General features: G+C 38.3%; 1 protein-coding gene across 3 annotated transcripts in view; it reads right to left on the minus strand.

Annotated features, from left to right (window-relative positions):
• The window catches only part of LOC101394124 (myb/SANT-like DNA-binding domain-containing protein 3), a 125,441-nt gene that overhangs the window by 20,970 nt on the left and 84,980 nt on the right, over nt 1-19,491 (minus strand). For all 3 annotated transcript variants that reach the window (XM_087419397.1, XM_087419398.1, XM_004423259.2), the window contains 2 exons: nt 8,003-8,151; nt 6,133-6,198 (listed from right to left, as the gene is read on the minus strand). In XM_087419397.1, the coding sequence (XP_087275523.1) occupies nt 6,133-6,198; nt 8,003-8,151 (215 nt within the window). The remainder of the gene's footprint in view (nt 1-6,132; nt 6,199-8,002; nt 8,152-19,491) is intronic.

A 19,491-nucleotide genomic window follows, 5' to 3' on the forward strand; every position in this document is an offset into this window, starting at 1 on the left:
AGTATGGTGGTTCCTCAAAAAATTAAAAATAAAATTACCATATGATCTAGTAATTCCACTTCTGGGTATATTCCCAAAAGAACTGAAAGCAGAATCTCAACGAGACAGCTATACATCCATGTTCATAGCAGCATTATTCACAATAACTAAAACATGAAAACAACCCGTTCATCAAAGGATGAACGGATAAATAAAATGTGGTATATACATACAATGGAATATTATTCAGCCTTAAAAAGAAAGGAAATTCTGACATTTGCTACAACATGGATGAAGCTTGAGGACATTATGTTAATTGAAATAAGCCAGGAAATTAAGTAAAGCAAGCAAGCAAGGGGGCAGAAGAGAATTCTGGAATAATTGTGATACAGAGAAAGAGCACCAGAGTCTAGGTAAGAAAGTCTGAATTCTAGTCCTTCTCTGCCATTCTACATGAGCCACAAGATCTCACCATTTCAGCTTCTTCATCTGCCAAATGAGAACAACACGGTTGTGATGAGGATTAAATAACAACACAAATCTGTGAAAGCACCTGCCACATAAGACGGCACTCAATTAATCATTGTTGAACGGATGACTATCCTACTGATGTTACTCATGAATCATATTATACATGTTGTCGAGAAGTGGACCTCTGAGCACACCCAGGCTACCAACAATGACACTAGAAAAGAAAAGTAATAACAATCACCATAATAACATCAATAATGAACTCAGTGATAAAGCATTTAATATTCAGAGTAATCCCAGGCAGTAGATATTACTGCCCCCACTTTATAGATGTGATCATTGAGGCTCAGAGAAATCAGGCCACACAGCCTTTAAGTGTAGAGCAAGCCTGACTCCACACAGTATCATGCCACCAAGCTCCCTGGGAGATGTGCAGGGAATGGATAAAAATGGAATGTCCAAGCACTCGCTCTGTAGGCAAAGTAAATTACATCACTTCAAAAAGGAAAGATAAAAAGGCTTTAAAGATGTAATAAAGCATGTTTTCAGAAACCACAGCAGAGATGTAGCCTCCGCACAGCAAGAACTGGGCACAGAATGGTCCTGTCTAAACAATGCCCTCAGGCAAGTGGTGACAGGCTCCAGGAACAACAGCTGCAGTGCCAGTGTCTGAACAATGTTTGTGTGTGTGCAATATAAAGAGTATACTTGGTCACCCAGTCGCTCCCTCCCCCACAGAAGCATTCAGAAATAAATCCACCACCAGCAGCAGTGTTTTCAAACACAAAGGAGTATGGTTCTAAGTGATGACGTTATAAGAAAACCCAGTGCCAGATGGCTCATCTGCAAAGGCATGTTCCACTGGCTATCTGTCCTGCTCCATCAATGTACAACCGAAATAAAGCACGAGGAGTTGCTATTAACAACCAAGAAGGTCAACTGCTGAGGCCACAACAACGACATCAATACCACATCAGTAACTCTAGGGTTCATTATTTACAGTTAAAAAACTCAATATACTCTTTCTTGCTTCCCCTATACCACCCTGCACCCCAAGCTTCATCACTAACGTATCCCTCCACGCATCCTTCCCTAACCCCCGTCTCCTTGGACCCCATCAAAGAAGTATCTATCTAGGTATAAACGCCTACCTACCCTCCAACACCTCCCACTCTGTCATTCTAACCCCACTGTTCTCCACACCAACCCTTCTTTTCCTAACTGCTCCACTCTGCCCAGCGAGACACCTTTTCTAATGTGAATAAACTCACCCACTACCTAAGCTATTCCCTTAGAAAGTACTCCTTTCATCTCCTGGATGTACCAAGACCACATCACCTCCTACATCCCCTTTCCTTCCACCCTCCCCTGCCGTGCTTACCACTGTCACCTCCAGATCAGCGTTCCACTCTCGTCTCCCAACAACCCTCCTCTCTTAGGGGTCTGTGCCATCCACCTACACGGCCTTCTAACCATCCTCATCACGACTCTACCACGCTCCACAACACCTACTCTCAGACTTCCTTCAATGATTTTAGCACCTGGCTCACAGTCTTACCTTTTGATGAAGCAAATTTATCAAGATCATTTTAAAAAGGGCACATCAAAAGAGCTGTATTAAAATATATAAACAGCAGCCACCAAGTAATGGAAACAACAATACTGACACCTCGGTGTCTCTGGTATCCCTGGGCAGCAGGAGTAGAGACTACAGAGAGAATGAGGTCAAAGAGGGGTGAAGGCTGCCTGGGGTGAAGCTCAGGAACGAAGCGAGAATGTCCTGGTAATAAAAAGGTGTTATGGTTAGACTTCAGGCTGAAAATAAAAACGGCCACATTAAAATGTCATACACCACAAAGGAACTTCCTGGGTAGAGGGAAATGTTCTAGATTGTGATATGGTGTAGTGTACATGGGGTGTATCCATCTGTCAAAATTGATAGCTAACATTTGTGCATTTCAGTGCATGTAAATTACAGCTCAAAAAGACATCTGTAAAATAAGAATAATGACAATCAAGTGGGTGGAGGTATACAGACAAAACAAGAATGACAGAATGCTGACAACCACTGAAGGTGAGTATTAGGTACATGAGGGTTCATTATACTATTCTGCTTACATGTTTAAAATGTTCTACGATCAAGTTTTTTAAATGTCACATACCCATCTCCCACACACTCACGCTCAACCATCATATCCTTTATGACTTCAACATCTAAAACAAAGCTTCTAACACTGCAATTTCACTATTTACCAAAAGTTTTCCAACAGCCCAAGGAAAGCACTAATTCAGCCACCGTGCTGGACATTCAAACACAAGCACTCTTCTCCAAGAGCTCAACTTCAAAAGATCTTCTTACTGAGCACCATCTTCCAGTTTTTCTAGCTTCCTGCTGATGCCGTGTTCCTGCTTTTCACTTTGTAGCCTCCATCCCTAGCTCCCTGCCGACCTACCTAGTCTTGGTTGTGTACTGGGGACACAACTATTTACTAAGGGCCTCCTATAAATGCTTGTGAGAACAAAAAATGAAAGCAAATGGGGTAAAAATACAAAATAGAGTTACCTTTGACCTCTATTCCTCACTATTAGAGGAACTTCTTAACTCCTTCACAATTTGGATTTCATCTATATAACTCTACAGAAACTCCGTAATTCAAGACTACCAATGATCCCCTTGTCTTCAAATTCAATGCTCATCCTCTAATACCTTTATGCAGTATTTTAAACTACTAGCCAACCTTTCCCTTTTGGCTTCTGTGCTACTGTACTCTTCTTAGTTTTTTCCTCTGGATCCTCCTTCTGCTTCATCCTAAACTGGGCCTCCTGTCCTTTCTAAATAACAGTGCTGTCCACTGGAACCTTATGCACCTCTGGATATGCTCTATATCTGTGCTGTTCATTATGGTAGCCACTGGTCATATGTGGCTATCAAACCCTTGAAATAGGGATAGTATGATTGTGAAACAAAATCTTTAATTTTATTTAATTTTAATGAATTTAAATTTAAATAGCCACATGTAGCCAGTGTATACTGTACTAGACAATGCAGCTTCTATAGTCTCGCTCACTCATTCCCTGACTTCAGCTATCACCTCTCTATCCAAGGACTGGCTCACAAATTTATGCTAAACAAAGCCACCTGCATGAGTTCCACAAGCAACACGAACTCCAAAATAAAATTAATCACCTCCACCATCAACTCCTCCCTTACCTTACACCTTTCCCCTCCCAATATCCTTAGTTCTATAAATAGAATCCATCATCCAAGTCATCTGAGCTTGAACTCTCTATCCCTCATATCTAAACAGAAGTCTATTCCTTTTGAGTCTACCTAACTGATCTCCCTGCCTCCAGTCCAACATATATAATAAGCACAATGTTCCTGCCAGGTATCATTCATTCAACTGGTTAACTACATAGCCTTTTTCAAATATATTAATGACTCCCCACTACCTGCAAATAAAGTTTAAATTCTCCAGGATAACAGAGCAATCAAGACACTACACGATCTGGCCCCAAGACTATCTTTCTAGTCTTGCCTTCCACTTCTACCTGTTAAGGCCCCTACTCCCCAGCCAAAAAAGGATTCCTTACCATTCTCCAACACATCCTACTGTAATGTTTGCATTCACACTTCTGCTCATGCTCTCTCATCCTCCTTAAATATCCTTTTGACCTCTGTTCAAATCTTAACTGTCCTTCAAGGTTCAGCTCAAATTCCACCTCTTCCAGGAAGTTTCTCAGATCCTCACTATCTCCCACCAGATAGTAATCTCTTCTTTTCTTAATTCCCACTGCACTTCTTCACCACAATACATTTATGACAATAACCAATTTCTACTTTGTTAGAAGTAGAAATTATATCACAGGCTCTTTAAAGATGGATGTCACATATTATATCTTTCTTTCCACCAACAGTGTCTGGTAAAATAACCAGTATAAAGTAGGCACATAATAAATTATATTTACTGATTATGATAGCTTGCGTTACAGATCAATTCTTACGTGTAAAGAATTTTCAGTATGTCAAAAGTGGCCTAGTCACTAAATTATCCCTGAGATTTTATCAAAGGCAGACAAGTATTTTGGGCATACACAATTCCCCAAATTGCTGTAAGTATGAGCTTATACCTACTGAAAAATATCCTTCCTATTTTGGTCAGGTACTGTCAGTACAGAGAACAAAACTGGGGCTGATCTATTATATCTCCTATGGGAATACAGGAGATTTCCTATTTTAAATACAGCACTTTAATCAACATAGGCAACTAATATTTCAAGGGCTAATAGATTATAATGGATTCAGGTTTGACATAATTCAAGTGAGGGAAATAAATTATTCAATGATAATATAGCTACCCCTTATTGAGCACATATGAGTATATCAGATACTGTTCTAAGCACTTGACATGTATCTCATTTAATTTTTATGAAACCCTATGAGATAGGTACCATTATTATTCTCATTTTACATGTTTTTTAGAAATTAGGCATAAAAGGTAGATCACATATCTAAAAAAATTGTCCATTAGTATAACCAAACAAATGGGTCGATGATGCATGGCTGAAAGAGCAATTATATAGAAGTCCTGTTCTAGGAGTCCCAAGATGTAGACCTGCTTCAGTTCACTAGATATAACCTCATTGAGCCTCAATGTTCCCACTGGTCCTCGCCCCTCAGAGTAATGAAACAACAGATATGAAGATGAGAAGTGAAAGAGCATGGGACTTGAGGTCAAGAGACCTGGAATCCAATCTCTGCTCCAGCCTTTACTACAGGTAAGACTTGTACAAATGAATCCTACAGCTTCTTTGAGCTGCATCCATTCTTTTGACAAATATGGAGCACCTAAGTATGTGCAGACATCCTGCAAAGTGTTACGAACAGAAAAGGGAACATGACAGATACAGTCTCCTGTCCTCACAGAACTCATAGTCTAGACAGGGATACAGATGAAAAAAAAGACAATTACAATTACAGTAGGTTATGGGATGGGGGGGTTCATAAGAGAGGCTCCTAACCTAGATTTAAGGGTCAAGGAATGCTTCCCAAAAGGAAATAACTTCTAAGCTGAGACTGACAGGATGAATATTAGGCAAAGAAGAGTTCCAGGCAGAGGGAATAAGGTTCAAAGACCTATGCACAGAGGGCAACTGTTAATAGTAGATTCTAGAGAAGTAAAGCGGATTTTAAAAGCATATATGAGGGATCTTTCTGTATAATTTCTTACAACTGCATGTGAATCTACAATTGTCTCAATAAAAATCTCAATTTAAAAAAAGCCTATGTGAGGGGGCAGCCCGGTGGCACAGCAGTTAAGTGCGCGCGCTCCACTTCAGCAGCCCAAGGGTTCACAGGTTCGGATCCTGGCGCACACCGACGCACCACTTGTCAGGCCATGCTGTGGCGGCATCTCATATAAAGTAGAGGAAGATGGGCAAGGATGTTAGCCCAGGGCCAATCTTCCTCAGCAAAAAGAGGAGGATTGGTATCGGATGTTAGCTCAGGGCTGATCTTCCTCACAAAAAAAAAAAAAAAAAACAACCTATGTGAGAGTAGTCTATAAACTGATGTACATTGCTACAGAGAGCAAAGCTGGAAGGGTTGTTATAACAGAAATAGAACAGCCAGTTACCATATTTCAGTAGTTGGCCAAAATTTGGAAAATCATGATTCAGTACCTTTCACATCTGGTCGATATTGCAGTCCATCATCTTTCTTTCCCAACAAACTAGTGTCATCTGTGTCTATAAAGAGAAAACAGTTTTCAAATCAAGATACATTTGATGTTTAAGTCACACCATGAACCTCCCAATCCAAAGCTTCCCAACTCTCTGTCCACTTATCCTGCTCATATTTTCCACCATTCTCTCGATCTATTGTGCCATTTCTATCTCAGGCCTCAAGGCATCCCAGATATACATGCGCTTTGCATGATGAACAGTCTAATTTAATTTAGACTTCAGTGCAAATGTCATCTCCTTACAAAGGCTTCCCTGTGCTTACTAAAACAGCACATACCCTGAAGAGAAGGGATTAATCCTTTCTCCAAGGGAAAATGGTCTCAAGATTTACCTTCTCCTACCACTGTTTCCCTGGAAACGTATCAGATTAAGATAAATGTGGAATCTCAGCTGTGTTATCAGACAAAATTTGCCATAAAAATGACCCGACTGATGAATTGTATTTGGGCTGGGAAGACTGTAAATGAACCATAAGTACCTGCTGGGAAGCACAAGCTTTGGCTTCCTAATACATAGTCGGGGAGGAAAGAGAAGGTATAGCTGGGCATGAATGGAAATACTAAGGGGAAACACCAAGATAAAAGTGAAGGACAACTACTCCAAAGATTCTAAATCTGCATGAATTTCAATTAACAAAATTCTCAAGCTTGACCAACTGCTCTGAATTTGAAATCCCATGTAGTAGCATTCAACCACGCACCAGTCCTTCAGAAAAGACACTAGTTCTCTAAGCTACTCTTTCAATCTAAGCTCTAAATGCCACCCCATGAAAGATAAACAAACCATATTACTTCTTCAAGATTAAAGCTAAGTGGACTATCTACCTACAAGGGGTCCCTATAGCAAACGGTTTCCTCTACCATGCCCAAACCTGACCCCACCTGGGAATCCTCTGATGAGCTTCTTGAGTATTCTTTGGTAGCTTAGACCAGAGGTACTGCAATCAGTTGCAGAGTACTTCATAAATAATTTGTTACCAATATAAAGTACCAAACTTTGGCTTACAACTTTTTCCCTTAACTCAGATAAAAACATATCCCTTTAAAAAGTCCAAAAAAAGGAGAGGGGATGGAGTGACGGTGGTGAGACCTAGTAAGCAGGAAAGATGCACAATCCCAGTCCATGAGAATGCGCCTGGCCCTTCTGTGTTACTAGGAAATAATACACTATCCTAGCCCATGTGTGCATCACTGAAGAAGAAGGTTGAGAACCTCTGCCTTTAGTAACCGGGAGTTCTAGTAAGGATGGAAAACAAAAACTCATTCTTAATTGGTATCATGGCTTCTAAACTATGACAAAAAGCAAGAAGGGCAAAAGAATTTTTAAACTGCAGGTAATAATTTTTCCTTACATTCTATAACTTCACACCACAATCTCTAACGTACATAAAATGTAGGGGCAAAAACTACAGGGAGAATGTGAAGACAAAGTAAACTATTATGCTCTAGAAAAAAAGATTAAGAAATATATGGCAATACTTATAGTTTTACTATAATTAAAATAAGTTGACTAATTCTTAAACAGCTATAACCATTACAAATTTGAGACAACCTTTAAGAACTATAAATTTATCTACGAGTCCACATTAGGATCAGCTTAGTAACTAAATAAACAACCAAGAAGCAGGGTTTGTGATGAAAATGAAAAAAAAAGTCTACATTAGTAACAGAACAAAGAAATTCTAAAATATATAGTAATAAAAAAACAATAAAGCATCAAAAATTTCTCATTTTACAAATTTGGAACACTACCCAAATGTACATATAATATTAAAGATATGTCTCTGGATGAGTAGAATGGAATTTACCTGTGCAATGACCAAGATGCCTTATATCAATTTGTTCTTGCTTTATACAAGATGCTTCTCGAACAAAACAGGGATTGTTATAGGAACTCCCATCAGAAGCACACACAGGATTAAAACTGTATCCACTGCAATCTATATTACATACACATCTGTTGGAAAAGACAAAAATTATCTAAATTTTACAACAGAAGTATTTCACAATGCTGCAATAGCAAAAAAGAGCAATCCTTTCTGTTTTTCTGCTTTCTGTAACAGAAGTCAATACATTGTTTTAAGTCACTGATAAAAGTTTAAGCAAAGTGAACACTCAGCTAACAATTTCCTTCAGTGAGAATTCAGAGATAATTTCAACCAGATATTATTAATATGATGGTTTCTCTAGAATTTTCATATCTAGATACAATAATCAAGAGATGTCAAATGTCAATAACATTAATTACAAATCAACATGGGATAGTGGAAAGGACACAGAATTATTGAGTCGAAAGTCATGAGTCTAAATCCTAGCCCAACTTATTACCAGATGTATGCCCAAATTCTTCCTCTAAGTCTCTGTTTACTCATCTATAAAACAGAGGTAATAATATACCTACCTCACCAAATAATTGGGAAGATTAAAAAACATAATAGGCATAAAACACATAAAATGGAAACCCTCAAAAGTGTTTTCTAGCTACACGCCTACTTGCATAACTGAGTGTCCAATGAACGCTGAGACTGCATTATAGAAAAGGGCAAGGAAGGCCAAGGCATAGTCATTCCTCAAGAACAGTAAAATCTAATTAGAAATATAAAAATACAAAAAACAGAGACTCTCCTATTTCTACCAACATGGTAGACTCAGAACCTATACTAATCCTCCTGCTGAAAACAACAATGAACGCTGAGACTGCATTATAGAAAAGGGCAAGGAAGGCCAAGGCATAGTCATTCCTCAAGAACAGTAAAATCTAATTAGAAATATAAAAATATAAAAAACAGAGACTCTCCTATTTCTACCAACATGGTAGACTCAGAACCTATACTAATCCTCCTGCTGAAAACAACAAAATAACTGGATAAAGTACTTTAAAACATTTTCTTAAATGCATTCATAAGTTGGCAAAAAAGCAAGGAATATTCAGAACAAAAATTAAATGAAGTCAGGAACAGAGAAAGGTCAATTGAGCTTGCTAAAGCTGATTCTGACCTTAAAGGCATTAGCCAAACTGGGTAAATTCAATTATCAACTTTTTTGGCTTTGCAGGCCTCTGGTAACAGGAGAGAAAGAATACTGATCTACCTAAGATGAAGAGTCTAGAGACCCCAGAAAGTTGGCACCTCAAAAAGCTACAGCCCTCAACATGAGAATAAACTACAGATGAGCTGCCATATTCCAAGAGGACTGCTTAAAGAGAAAAGAAAAATGCTGCCCTGAGCCATGGCATTGAAGAAAGGGAAGAAAAACACCTCCCCTGAGAATCAAAACCACAAGCCAGCCCTCACATGGGTAATTACAACTTAAAATACTACTTGTGTGTTCTGAAAAACTTTAAGCCCAGAATTTATTTTAAGAGTCAAGGATTGGAAGAGGCCCTGAGCAACTGACAGAAGCAAATGCAATCTCCTCTGGAGAAACCCAACTTTGTTATCCTAGACCTCAAACGTTTTCCAAGAAACAGTTCTGAGAAAAATAAGTAGATCACACACACAGACACACACACACCCACAACAAACAAGGAAATACAACACCATGAGCAGAGCAAGCCTATTGGAAAAAGAACCAAACAGAACTTCTAGTAAATAAAGACTGTATTATTAGAAATGAAAAATTCAATGGGCAGATTTAATGTCAGATTAGATAAACTAAAGGTAAATTAGCGAATTGGAAGACAGGTCAGAGGAAATGACCCAGACACAGTAGAGAGTCAAAGAGACAGAACATACGAAAAAAAAGGTTAAGAGACATGGAAGACAGTCACACGATCTAATAATCTGACTGGAGTTCCAGAAGGAGTTAAATGGCAAGGACAATATTCTCAGCAATTTCTGGTCAAACTTTCTAAAACTAAAAAAAGATACTGATCTAAAAATCCAAGAAGCCTAATAAATTCCACACAGGATTATTAAAAAGGAATCTAGACACTGAAATATCACAGTGGGATTCTATAACAACAACAACAAAATATTTTAAAAGCAGACAGAAAGAAGAGAAAGATTACCTTCAAAGAAGCAAGAATAAGAGGGACGACTGTCATCAAAAGCAATACTGAAGCCAAATTGCTTATTTATAGCCAAAAGACAGTGAAATAATACCTGCAACGTACTGAGATAAAATAGAATTCTATATAAACAGGAGTATCTTTCATGAAGGTAAAATAAAAGTAATTTGGAAGAAGTAAAAAACTTAGTGAGTGTATCACCTGCTGACTGTCAGTGAAGGAAATTATAAAGGCAGTAGGAAAATGATCCTATAAGGAAGATCTGAGACGAAAACACAAATGAAGAACAAAAGTGTAAATCTGTAGATAATATTGACAAAATACTGACTATATAAGACAACAACAATGCTCTGTACAGTTAAATTTTTTTAAGACAGGACATTAAAATGTATTATAATGATAGCATACAAATTGGGAGGGACTGAAATTACAATGTTCTAAGAAGAACAGAGATATTGATGAACATTAAAATGTTGATAAGTGATAAGCTGAATATGCATGTTAAAACTGCTAAGGTTACCAATGAAAGAACGAGCATCTATAACACTGAAATTAATGGAGGAAAAAAATCCAAAAGAAGGCAAGAAAGGAAAAAAAACAAAGGGAAGGCAGATAAAAGTACAAAATAAGATAACAGAAAAAAAATCAAAATACATCAGTATTTATAATACATTTACATGAAGTAAATTTTCCAGTCAAAAAACAAAGATAGGTTGGATAAAAATACAAAAGCTGGCTATATGCTGCTTATGAGATACATGTTAAGATGTAATGATACAGGTAGTCACAGGGGCTAGGGGGAAGGGGGAATGGCAAGTTATTGTTTAATACATATAGAGTTTCAGTTCTACAAGATGAAGAGTTTTTGGAGATGGATAGTGATGATGGTAGTACAACATTATGAATGTATTTAACACCACTGAACAGTATACTTAAAAACAGTTAAGGTAGTAAATTATGTTATGTGTATTTTACCACAATAAAAGAAATTGGAAAAAAATTTAATGATACAAAAAGTTGTATCAGTAGCCACTTAACCGTGGCTTCGTGGTTAAGTGCGCGCGCTCCACTGCTGGCGGCCCGGGTTCGGATCCCGGGCGCGCACCGATGCACCGCTTCTCCGGCCATGCTGAGGCTGCGTCCCACATACAGCAACTAGAAGGATGTGCAGCTATGACATACAACTATCTACTGGGGCTTTGGGGGAAAAATAAATAAATAAATAAATAAATAAATAAAAAGGATAGTGAGAGATATACCATACCTGGAATGGAAGAAACCTGGTATGGCTATATCTAATATCAGACATAAGAGAGACTTTAGGGCAAAAAGGATTATGAGAAGGAAAGAAGGTCCCTTTATAATAATAAAAAATTTTATTCACCAGGAAGATATAATAATTCTAAGCATTTTAAGATAGGCTCAAAATCTATAAAGCAAAAGTTGATAAAACCACAATGAGAAACAGCCAAATCTACCATAGTAGATTTTAACATGCCCCTCTCTGTAACTCATATATCAAGCAGACAAAATATCAGTAAAACTGAAGATATTTACAAGTGAAATGACATGATGCTGGGATTTGCTTTCAAATACTTCCCCAAAAAAGGTGGGGAGGGAAGAACAGACAAAACAAAATTAGACTTTTTATACTAACTGAAGCTGAGTGATGGGTATATGGGGATAGGTTGACTTTATTTTTTTCTCCTTTTCTATATGTTTGAAGACTTCCTTAATTCCTAGTGAATTAAATACCTTAATGTGAAAGGCAAAACTACAAGACTTAGACAATCAAACATAAGAGACTGATAAATTTAACTCTGAAATAAAGAATGTCCCATAAAGAGAATAAAAAGACAAGCTACAAACAAAAAAATAACATAGCCCATATAGCCAACAAATAGTTTCCAGAATACATAAATAAAAATCAACCTGAAAAAAAAAACATAATTTGGAAGCATATAAGAACAATATATGTGAAAAGATGTTCAACCTGTTCAATAATCAGGAAAATGCAAATTTAAACCACACTGAGACACCATCACATTCATTAAATAGTCAAAAATTGACAGTAAGTACAATACCACATGTTGGCAAGCATGAGGAGCAAAGGGAATTCTCACCCTCTGCTCAGGGGAGAACTTACTGGTACAACCACTTTGGAAATCAGGCCCTACCAGGAAAAGCTAGACTTGTACATGCCCAACAATTTCACTACTAAATAAAGCCCTTGAAAATCTCTTATACCTGTACACCAGGAGACCTGAGTAAGAATGTTCACAGCAGCATTACTCATGAGAACAAAAGACTGGAAACAACCCAAATGTCCATCAACAGCAAAACGGACTGTAAGAGGACGTGGTATAGTCAAACAACTGAGTTCAACAAGCAGTGACACTGAATGCACTACAGCTATGTTCATTAACATGAATGAAATCTCAAACACATAATGCTGAGCAAAAGAAGGTACACATAGTATGATTCCATTTATACAAAATTCAAAATCAACCAAAAGCCAAATAATATATTATCAAGGGATTTATCATATGTGGTAAAACTATAAAGAAAGCAAGGAATGATTTCCACACAATGCAGTATGGCAGGTGGGCGAGAGAAAGATGCAATGGGGGAGAGGCTCTGAAGTCTCAACAACATCCTGTTTCTTGGCTTGGCAGGTAGGATTCACAATTTGTTTCATTTTCGTGCATGAAACCAAATGTGTAAGTTTTCATACACTTTTGAATATATGCTCTATTTCACAATTTAAAAATGAAGGCGGGGCTGGCCCGGTGGCACAAGCGGTTAAGTGCGTGTGCTCCGCTGCGGCAGCCCAGGGTTCACCGGTTCGGATCCCGGGTGTGCATCGACACACCACTTGTTAAGCCACACTGTGGCGGCTCCCCATATCAAGTAGAGGAAGATGGGCACGGATGTTAGCCCAGGGCCAGTCTTCCTCAGCAAAAAAGAGGAGGATTGGCATTGGACGTTAGCTCAGGGCTGATCTTCCTCACACAAAAAAAATTTAAAGTAAAAAAATAAAAATGAAGGAACCAGAAAAAAATTACAAATGCATAAGAAGAATATTTATTAGGTCAAAAATGGCTTTTATATTTTTTAAGGGATGGGAGGGGGTAAAAAAGAATATGTGACAGACACCATATGTGGCCTGCAAAGCACAAAATATTTACCATCTGGTCCCTTACAGAAAAACTTTGCCAATCTCAGGTTTAAGGGATAAAAGTGGGCAAAACTGGGATGGCAATAAAATAGAAATGGTGGCTAAGGGAAGAAATTATTACAGAACTGTTTCAGAAATAAGACAAGGCTCAGCAAGCAAGGCAAGATACCGTACCAGTCCAGGAAGCAGAGACAAGTGATTCAGCAGCGGGCGCTGCAGCTCGACCAGGAACCACCCTGATCAAGTGCATGATCAAGTCAGCGTTCCTCAGCAGGATGGTGCTGACCACAAATAAGACTGAGCACACTGAAAACAAACATTGCTACTGTTTTCAATGGCACGTGAGGAAAGAAAACCAAATTACCATCTCAAGGAAAGTCCAGCTCAGTGAAAACAAAGAGCAGAGGAGGAAAACATTAGACTCCAGAGCACTGATGACAGCGACTACATGTGTTTGCAGACTGGCAACAGGCAGCACTGAAGTGGAAGGAAATCACTTCAGTACGCCAAACTCAAAAACATTTAACAACCATTCACTCTGCACCTACTGTGCAGGTGTTAGTCACATTTGCCTCATTTAATCCTGACAACAACAAATTATGAATCAGAAAACTAAATATGAAGGAAGTTAAAAAGCCCAAGATCACAAAACTAATGAGTGGCTGGGACAGTGTCCTCTCCACTCATTATAGCTGCTACATAAGATAGATACCTTAGCATGGAGAGTGACAAACGAAAGGAGGTAAGTAGTTATTTTCCACATTATGTCATGAAAAATCTTTTCACTAAACTGGCCTCACTCTTCTCTCAAACACGCCAGGAAGACTCTGCCTCAGGGCTTTCCCTCTTCCTGGAGCACTTTTCCCTCAGACATCACCTAGCTGGATCCCTCATTTCCTTCAAATTCTTTTCTCAAATCTTAAAAGAATGGCCAAAAATTAAATCACAAAGCATCAATTTAAGAAGTTAGAAAAAGAACAATGGAATAAATCCAATGAAAATAAAAAAGAAGGGAAAAAGGTAGATGATATAGACATGGATATGGGTATAGATATACAGAGGTGACATAGATACAGATATACAGATATATAGAGATAGAGAGATACAGAGATAGAGAAATATAGATATAGATTGATATAGAGATACACAGAGATATATAGATATATAGAGGTAGAGATAGAGATATGGAGATATAGATATAGAGATATAGATAGCAACATATAGATATAGATATATAGACAGAGATAGAGATATATAAAGACATAGATATATAGAGATAGATATATAGATAGATATAAAGATATAGATATATAAATCTATATATAAATATATAGAGATATATAGATATATACAGATATAGACATACAGATATATATGTATACATACATAGAGATATATCTATGTATGTAGATATAGAGATATATCTCAGCCAAAATAGAAAACGAAGTTACAATAGAGAAGATCAATAAAGCCAAAAGTTGGTCCTTTGAAGACTTTCAAATCAACAAGGCAAGATGAATAGAGAAACAGAAAAAGAATGAGAGAGAAAAAAACAATACCAGAAATGAAAAAAGACTATAGATCAATGAGGATTATGGTTTAAAAGATAATAAAAGGTTATTATAAACAACTTTACGCAGCAAGTTTGAAAACTCAGGTGAAATGAATAATTAAAAACATACTAACTATCAAATCTGACCAAAAAGGAAATAGCAGCTGAGTGGTACTACAATCATTAAAGAAATTAAATCAGTTGTTTAAAAAAAAAAATCCCTCAAAGAAAGCATGAGACCAAGGTGTTTTTTAAAAAGAAAATTCACAAACATATTAATGCTAATCATTCAATAAACAGATAATTCTATTTTTATACAAAGTCATCCAGATAACAGAAAGAACACTCCCTAATTCATGTTATAAGGCCACGTAACCTTAAAAAAAAAAAGTAACAGATAATAACTCATTAAATAAAATGAATAGAAGAAAATCTCATCCTTACAGCAGATAGAATATCAACAACGCACAGCACAAAAAGATACTGTAATCATAAAACAATAGGATGCTGTAAAAAAGGAGCAGTATGAGAACAAAAATGAGTCCTTTGAAATTAAGAGTTACAGCAGAAATGAGAAATTCAAAAATGGCCTGGAAGACAAAGTTGGAGAAATCTCTCAGAAAGTACAGCAAACTTTTTTTTTTAAATAGAAAATAGGAAAGAAAAGAAAATTAAAGGACTAGTCCAGGATGTCCAACATCCAAATAACAGAAGTACCAGAAATAGCAAAGAGAAAAAAGAAATCATCAAAAAACTAATTGAAGAAAATTTCTCTAATTAGAAGTCACTAAGTTTCTAGGAGAGGGCATAACACTGAAATGTCATTGCCCTAGGGACCAAAAGAAGATTCTACGTGCTTCAAGGAGAGAAAAAGCACATAAAGAGTCAGGAATCAGAATGGCTTCAGACTTCAACAGCACCGGAAGGTAGGAGACAACAGAGAAAGGCTTTCACAATCCTGAGGGAAAATGATCTCCCACCTAGAATTACGCACTTGCCAAGTTATAAATCAAGCAGTAGATGTAGGATACAAACACTTTCAAACATAAGGTCTCAAAAGTTTTTTACATCTTGTACCCTTTCTCAAGAAGCTACTGAAAGACACACTAATGGGACAATAAAACCAAGAAGTTAAACGCAAGAAATACAAGAAACAGAGTATCCTATACAGGAGAGAAGTAAAGGAATTTCTAGGATGATACATGTGGTATAACAAAAAACATACAGCCACGTGTCACATAAGGACGTTTCGGTCAACAATGGACTGAAGGAAGTAAAAATTATATTAAAAATTAAAAAGTTACTACCTTAGAGACGGGCACCTCCACACCCTAAGGATTCCTGGTATAAGGGGGAACGTTTATCGATCCTGACTGACTCTATTCATGGAAGACTTGCCCTAAACTGTTCGGGGAAAAATTGAGAACAAGAGAGTGCTCCAGAGAGATAAGTTTGGGAGGGTCGGGGTGGAGGGGGTCCAGATGGGGACGTGTGTGTGTAACCTGATAATCGCTTCGCGCCATAGCAATTCGCGCCATAAAATGTAACTGTTTAAATGTTTTAAATTAGCCAATCATGTAAGACTGCGCCAACCTTTTCCCGCTTTGTGCTCCCAAACCCTATATAAGAATTTGCCCTTTAAGGTCCGGGGTCGACTCCTCTGTCTCCTGCGAGAGATACGTGTCGACCCGGAGCTCCGCTTAATAAACCTCTTGCGTTTGCATCAAGCTCGGTCTTCTGTGTCTGTGGGTCCGCGCCTTCCCAAGACTGGAGTTGGGATTTCCTTTTTTGGGATCCTACAGGACCACACATACGACAGTGGCTCCATAAGACCAGTACCATACAGCCTAGGTGTGTAGTAGACTATACCATCTAGGTTTGTGTAAGTACACTCTGTGATGTTTGCACAACGAGGACATTGCCTACAGAGGCATCCTCAAGCATCCTCATCGTTAAGTGACACATGGTCGTATTTGGTCTTTGTCCCCTATTCCTGGCACAGAGCTCCTAAAACGCTTGGAACTGAGTGATAAAAGAGTCTTTTGTATGCTAATGAGATGACTCAAAGCACTTTTCTGAGTTCTGTGAGTCACTGTAGCAAATTACCAAACTAGAGGGGAGGTCATGGGAACCTCCAAATTAGTAGTATGCTGGGCAGACGTGCGGGCAACCTCATTTGCAGCTGGTGTCTAAAGTGAGAGCAGTGTTTTGGGTCTGAGCCTTTTACCTGTGGGGTCTATGCTAACTCCAAATAGAGAGTGTCAGAATTGTACTGAACTGTAGGACACCCAGCTGATACAGGAGAATTGGAGAATTGACTGTTGTTGGATCAGATAAGTGATTGAAGGAAGATCCCAGGAAAACAGCTGTATACAAGATGCAAAGGGCAACCAGTCCACACTGAAATAGTTTCACTCTGTAGACAGTCATGTCACTGGCTGCCATTACCAAGATGCCTACTGCTACTGTGCCTTCTTTTCAGCCAGAGGAGAGAATGCCCAAGTGAGCCTGGTCCAGATTCTGATCTGTACAGGGCTTGTCTTGACCATATGGTGATGAAGTTCCTGCTCTCCCTTCCATGTCTTACTGCCTGGACCAAACGCCCACACTCACTTAACTGACATACTCCCGAGAGCTGGAGGTCAGCTATGGTGAGATCAGAAGTAGATCCACTCTCTGACAACATTTCTGCCAGTCATCCGTATCTGGTGACACTAGAACCCTGCCAGATGTCTCAACTGCAGTGAGCCCTGTGTTCCCCATGACTCACTCATGGGCTTGCCCACTGACTCCCCCAGAAGAGAATCTTGTAAACTCCCTGGGAAGCCAAAAGCCAGACTTCGACCCAGACACTGTTCACTGTGCCTTCATCTAACAGCGGCACTACTGCCCCTTCCTGCCCAGCTGGGTTAATGCTCAGTACTGGTAATATGGCCATATTCTATTTTCACCCTAGGTGTCAGGTACCTAGGTGTAGTATTCTTTAAGTCACATGTGTATGTTTTAAACACTTCTGTATGTAATGTACATTTTATGATAAAAGTTTTAAATAAGCATAAAACAGTATTACAGTGTGCTGCTACCAGTTTAAAAAAAGGAAAGAAAGAATATATGTACATACTTCTTGAACATGCATAAAATATCTCTGGGAGATTAAATAAGAAACATCACAGTGACTGCCTCTAGTGAAGATGGCTGGGTAGCTGGGGAAGAGGGTTGGGAAACAGACCTTTTACTGTAAAGCCTTTTAAAGCTTTTGAATTTCTAACACTGTGAATTTCAAAGGCATGAATGCATACATACATAAATAAATAAATGAATAAATCCAATGACTTCCATGATTTAGCGCTATGATTTTGGCAAATTGCAACTGAGTCTTTAAAGTAGGGATAATATCTCATAACACTGGTGACAGAATCAAATAAGCTTTTGTAAAAAGCCCTTTGAAACCATCAAATACTATGTACATCTGAAAGGTATTATGATCACTATTTTTGAAAAATATCTATCCTTTCCCTTCCTTTCTCCTTATTCTACACAGAAAGCGTCATTCCTTCTCCATACGGTAAGTTTATTTAGCAGTCAGGAAAACACTGGCTTAAACTAATTCATGTGAAGTTATTTAGATTTAACAAACACCTAACGAAGCCTGCAACGAGTTCAGACAATTCTAGTCTTTTTCACACATATAAATCCTCACAACGACCCTGTGTGCAGTTCTGAGTGAATAATAAAGCCCTAGTGTGAACTGCCACAAGTTCAACAAGGACCTATAGAGGGACCCTAAGGGACCCAGCCAGGCCAGTTTAGCCAATACAGAAACCAGCAAGACAAAGCCCTGTCCTCAGGGAGCCCACCGCCTGCTAGCAATCCCAACAGTATACCAAGTGCTCTGCAGAGGCTGGTGCTCAAGACCACGGAGAAACAGAATAAGGTCACCTAGCTCACAGGGACTGTGGAAGACAGAGGGAGGCTTCCAGGAAGAGGTGCCCACTTGTCACCTAATTCCCACTTCACCTAAGTCTAGAGGAAGAGTAGGAGCTAAACCAGCAGACAAGCAGGGAGGGGACTCCAGGTGAGAGAATAATAGAGGCAAAGCAGCAGAGGGTAACAGAGCATTCAGAAAACTGCCCGAGGTCATGGGGATGTGGAGTTCTGCATTTTAACAACAAACCTCTCAAAAGACACCTTTACTGGCAGCTGTGAAGATCTACTGGAAGGTATTTCTAGACAAAGGAGCCTGTCATTGCTAACACTGTTTATTATTTATTCTTTATTATTTATTATATAACATTGTTATACTTTTATTTGTATAAAATAATGTTTTAATAGAGTTTATTTCCCGTTAACAGAAGAAAAAGGACAGCATACAATTATTTTCCCATGATAATCTAAGGGGCCATGGAAGGAATTTATTAAACCTAACTAGTTTTAAAAATCTAGTATTCTACATATCCAGAGTAAGGCAATGTTAAATGACGAAAATTATTGTCATCTCCAATTACGAGGAAATAAGAAGAGAAGGGTAGATAATGGTAGAAAAGTACTTCTTTGGTTC

The sequence above is a fragment of the Ceratotherium simum genome, chromosome 29 (assembly GCF_057802395.1).
Source record: "Ceratotherium simum simum isolate JZ-2026a chromosome 29, ASM5780239v1, whole genome shotgun sequence".
NCBI lineage: Eukaryota > Metazoa > Chordata > Mammalia > Perissodactyla > Rhinocerotidae > Ceratotherium > Ceratotherium simum.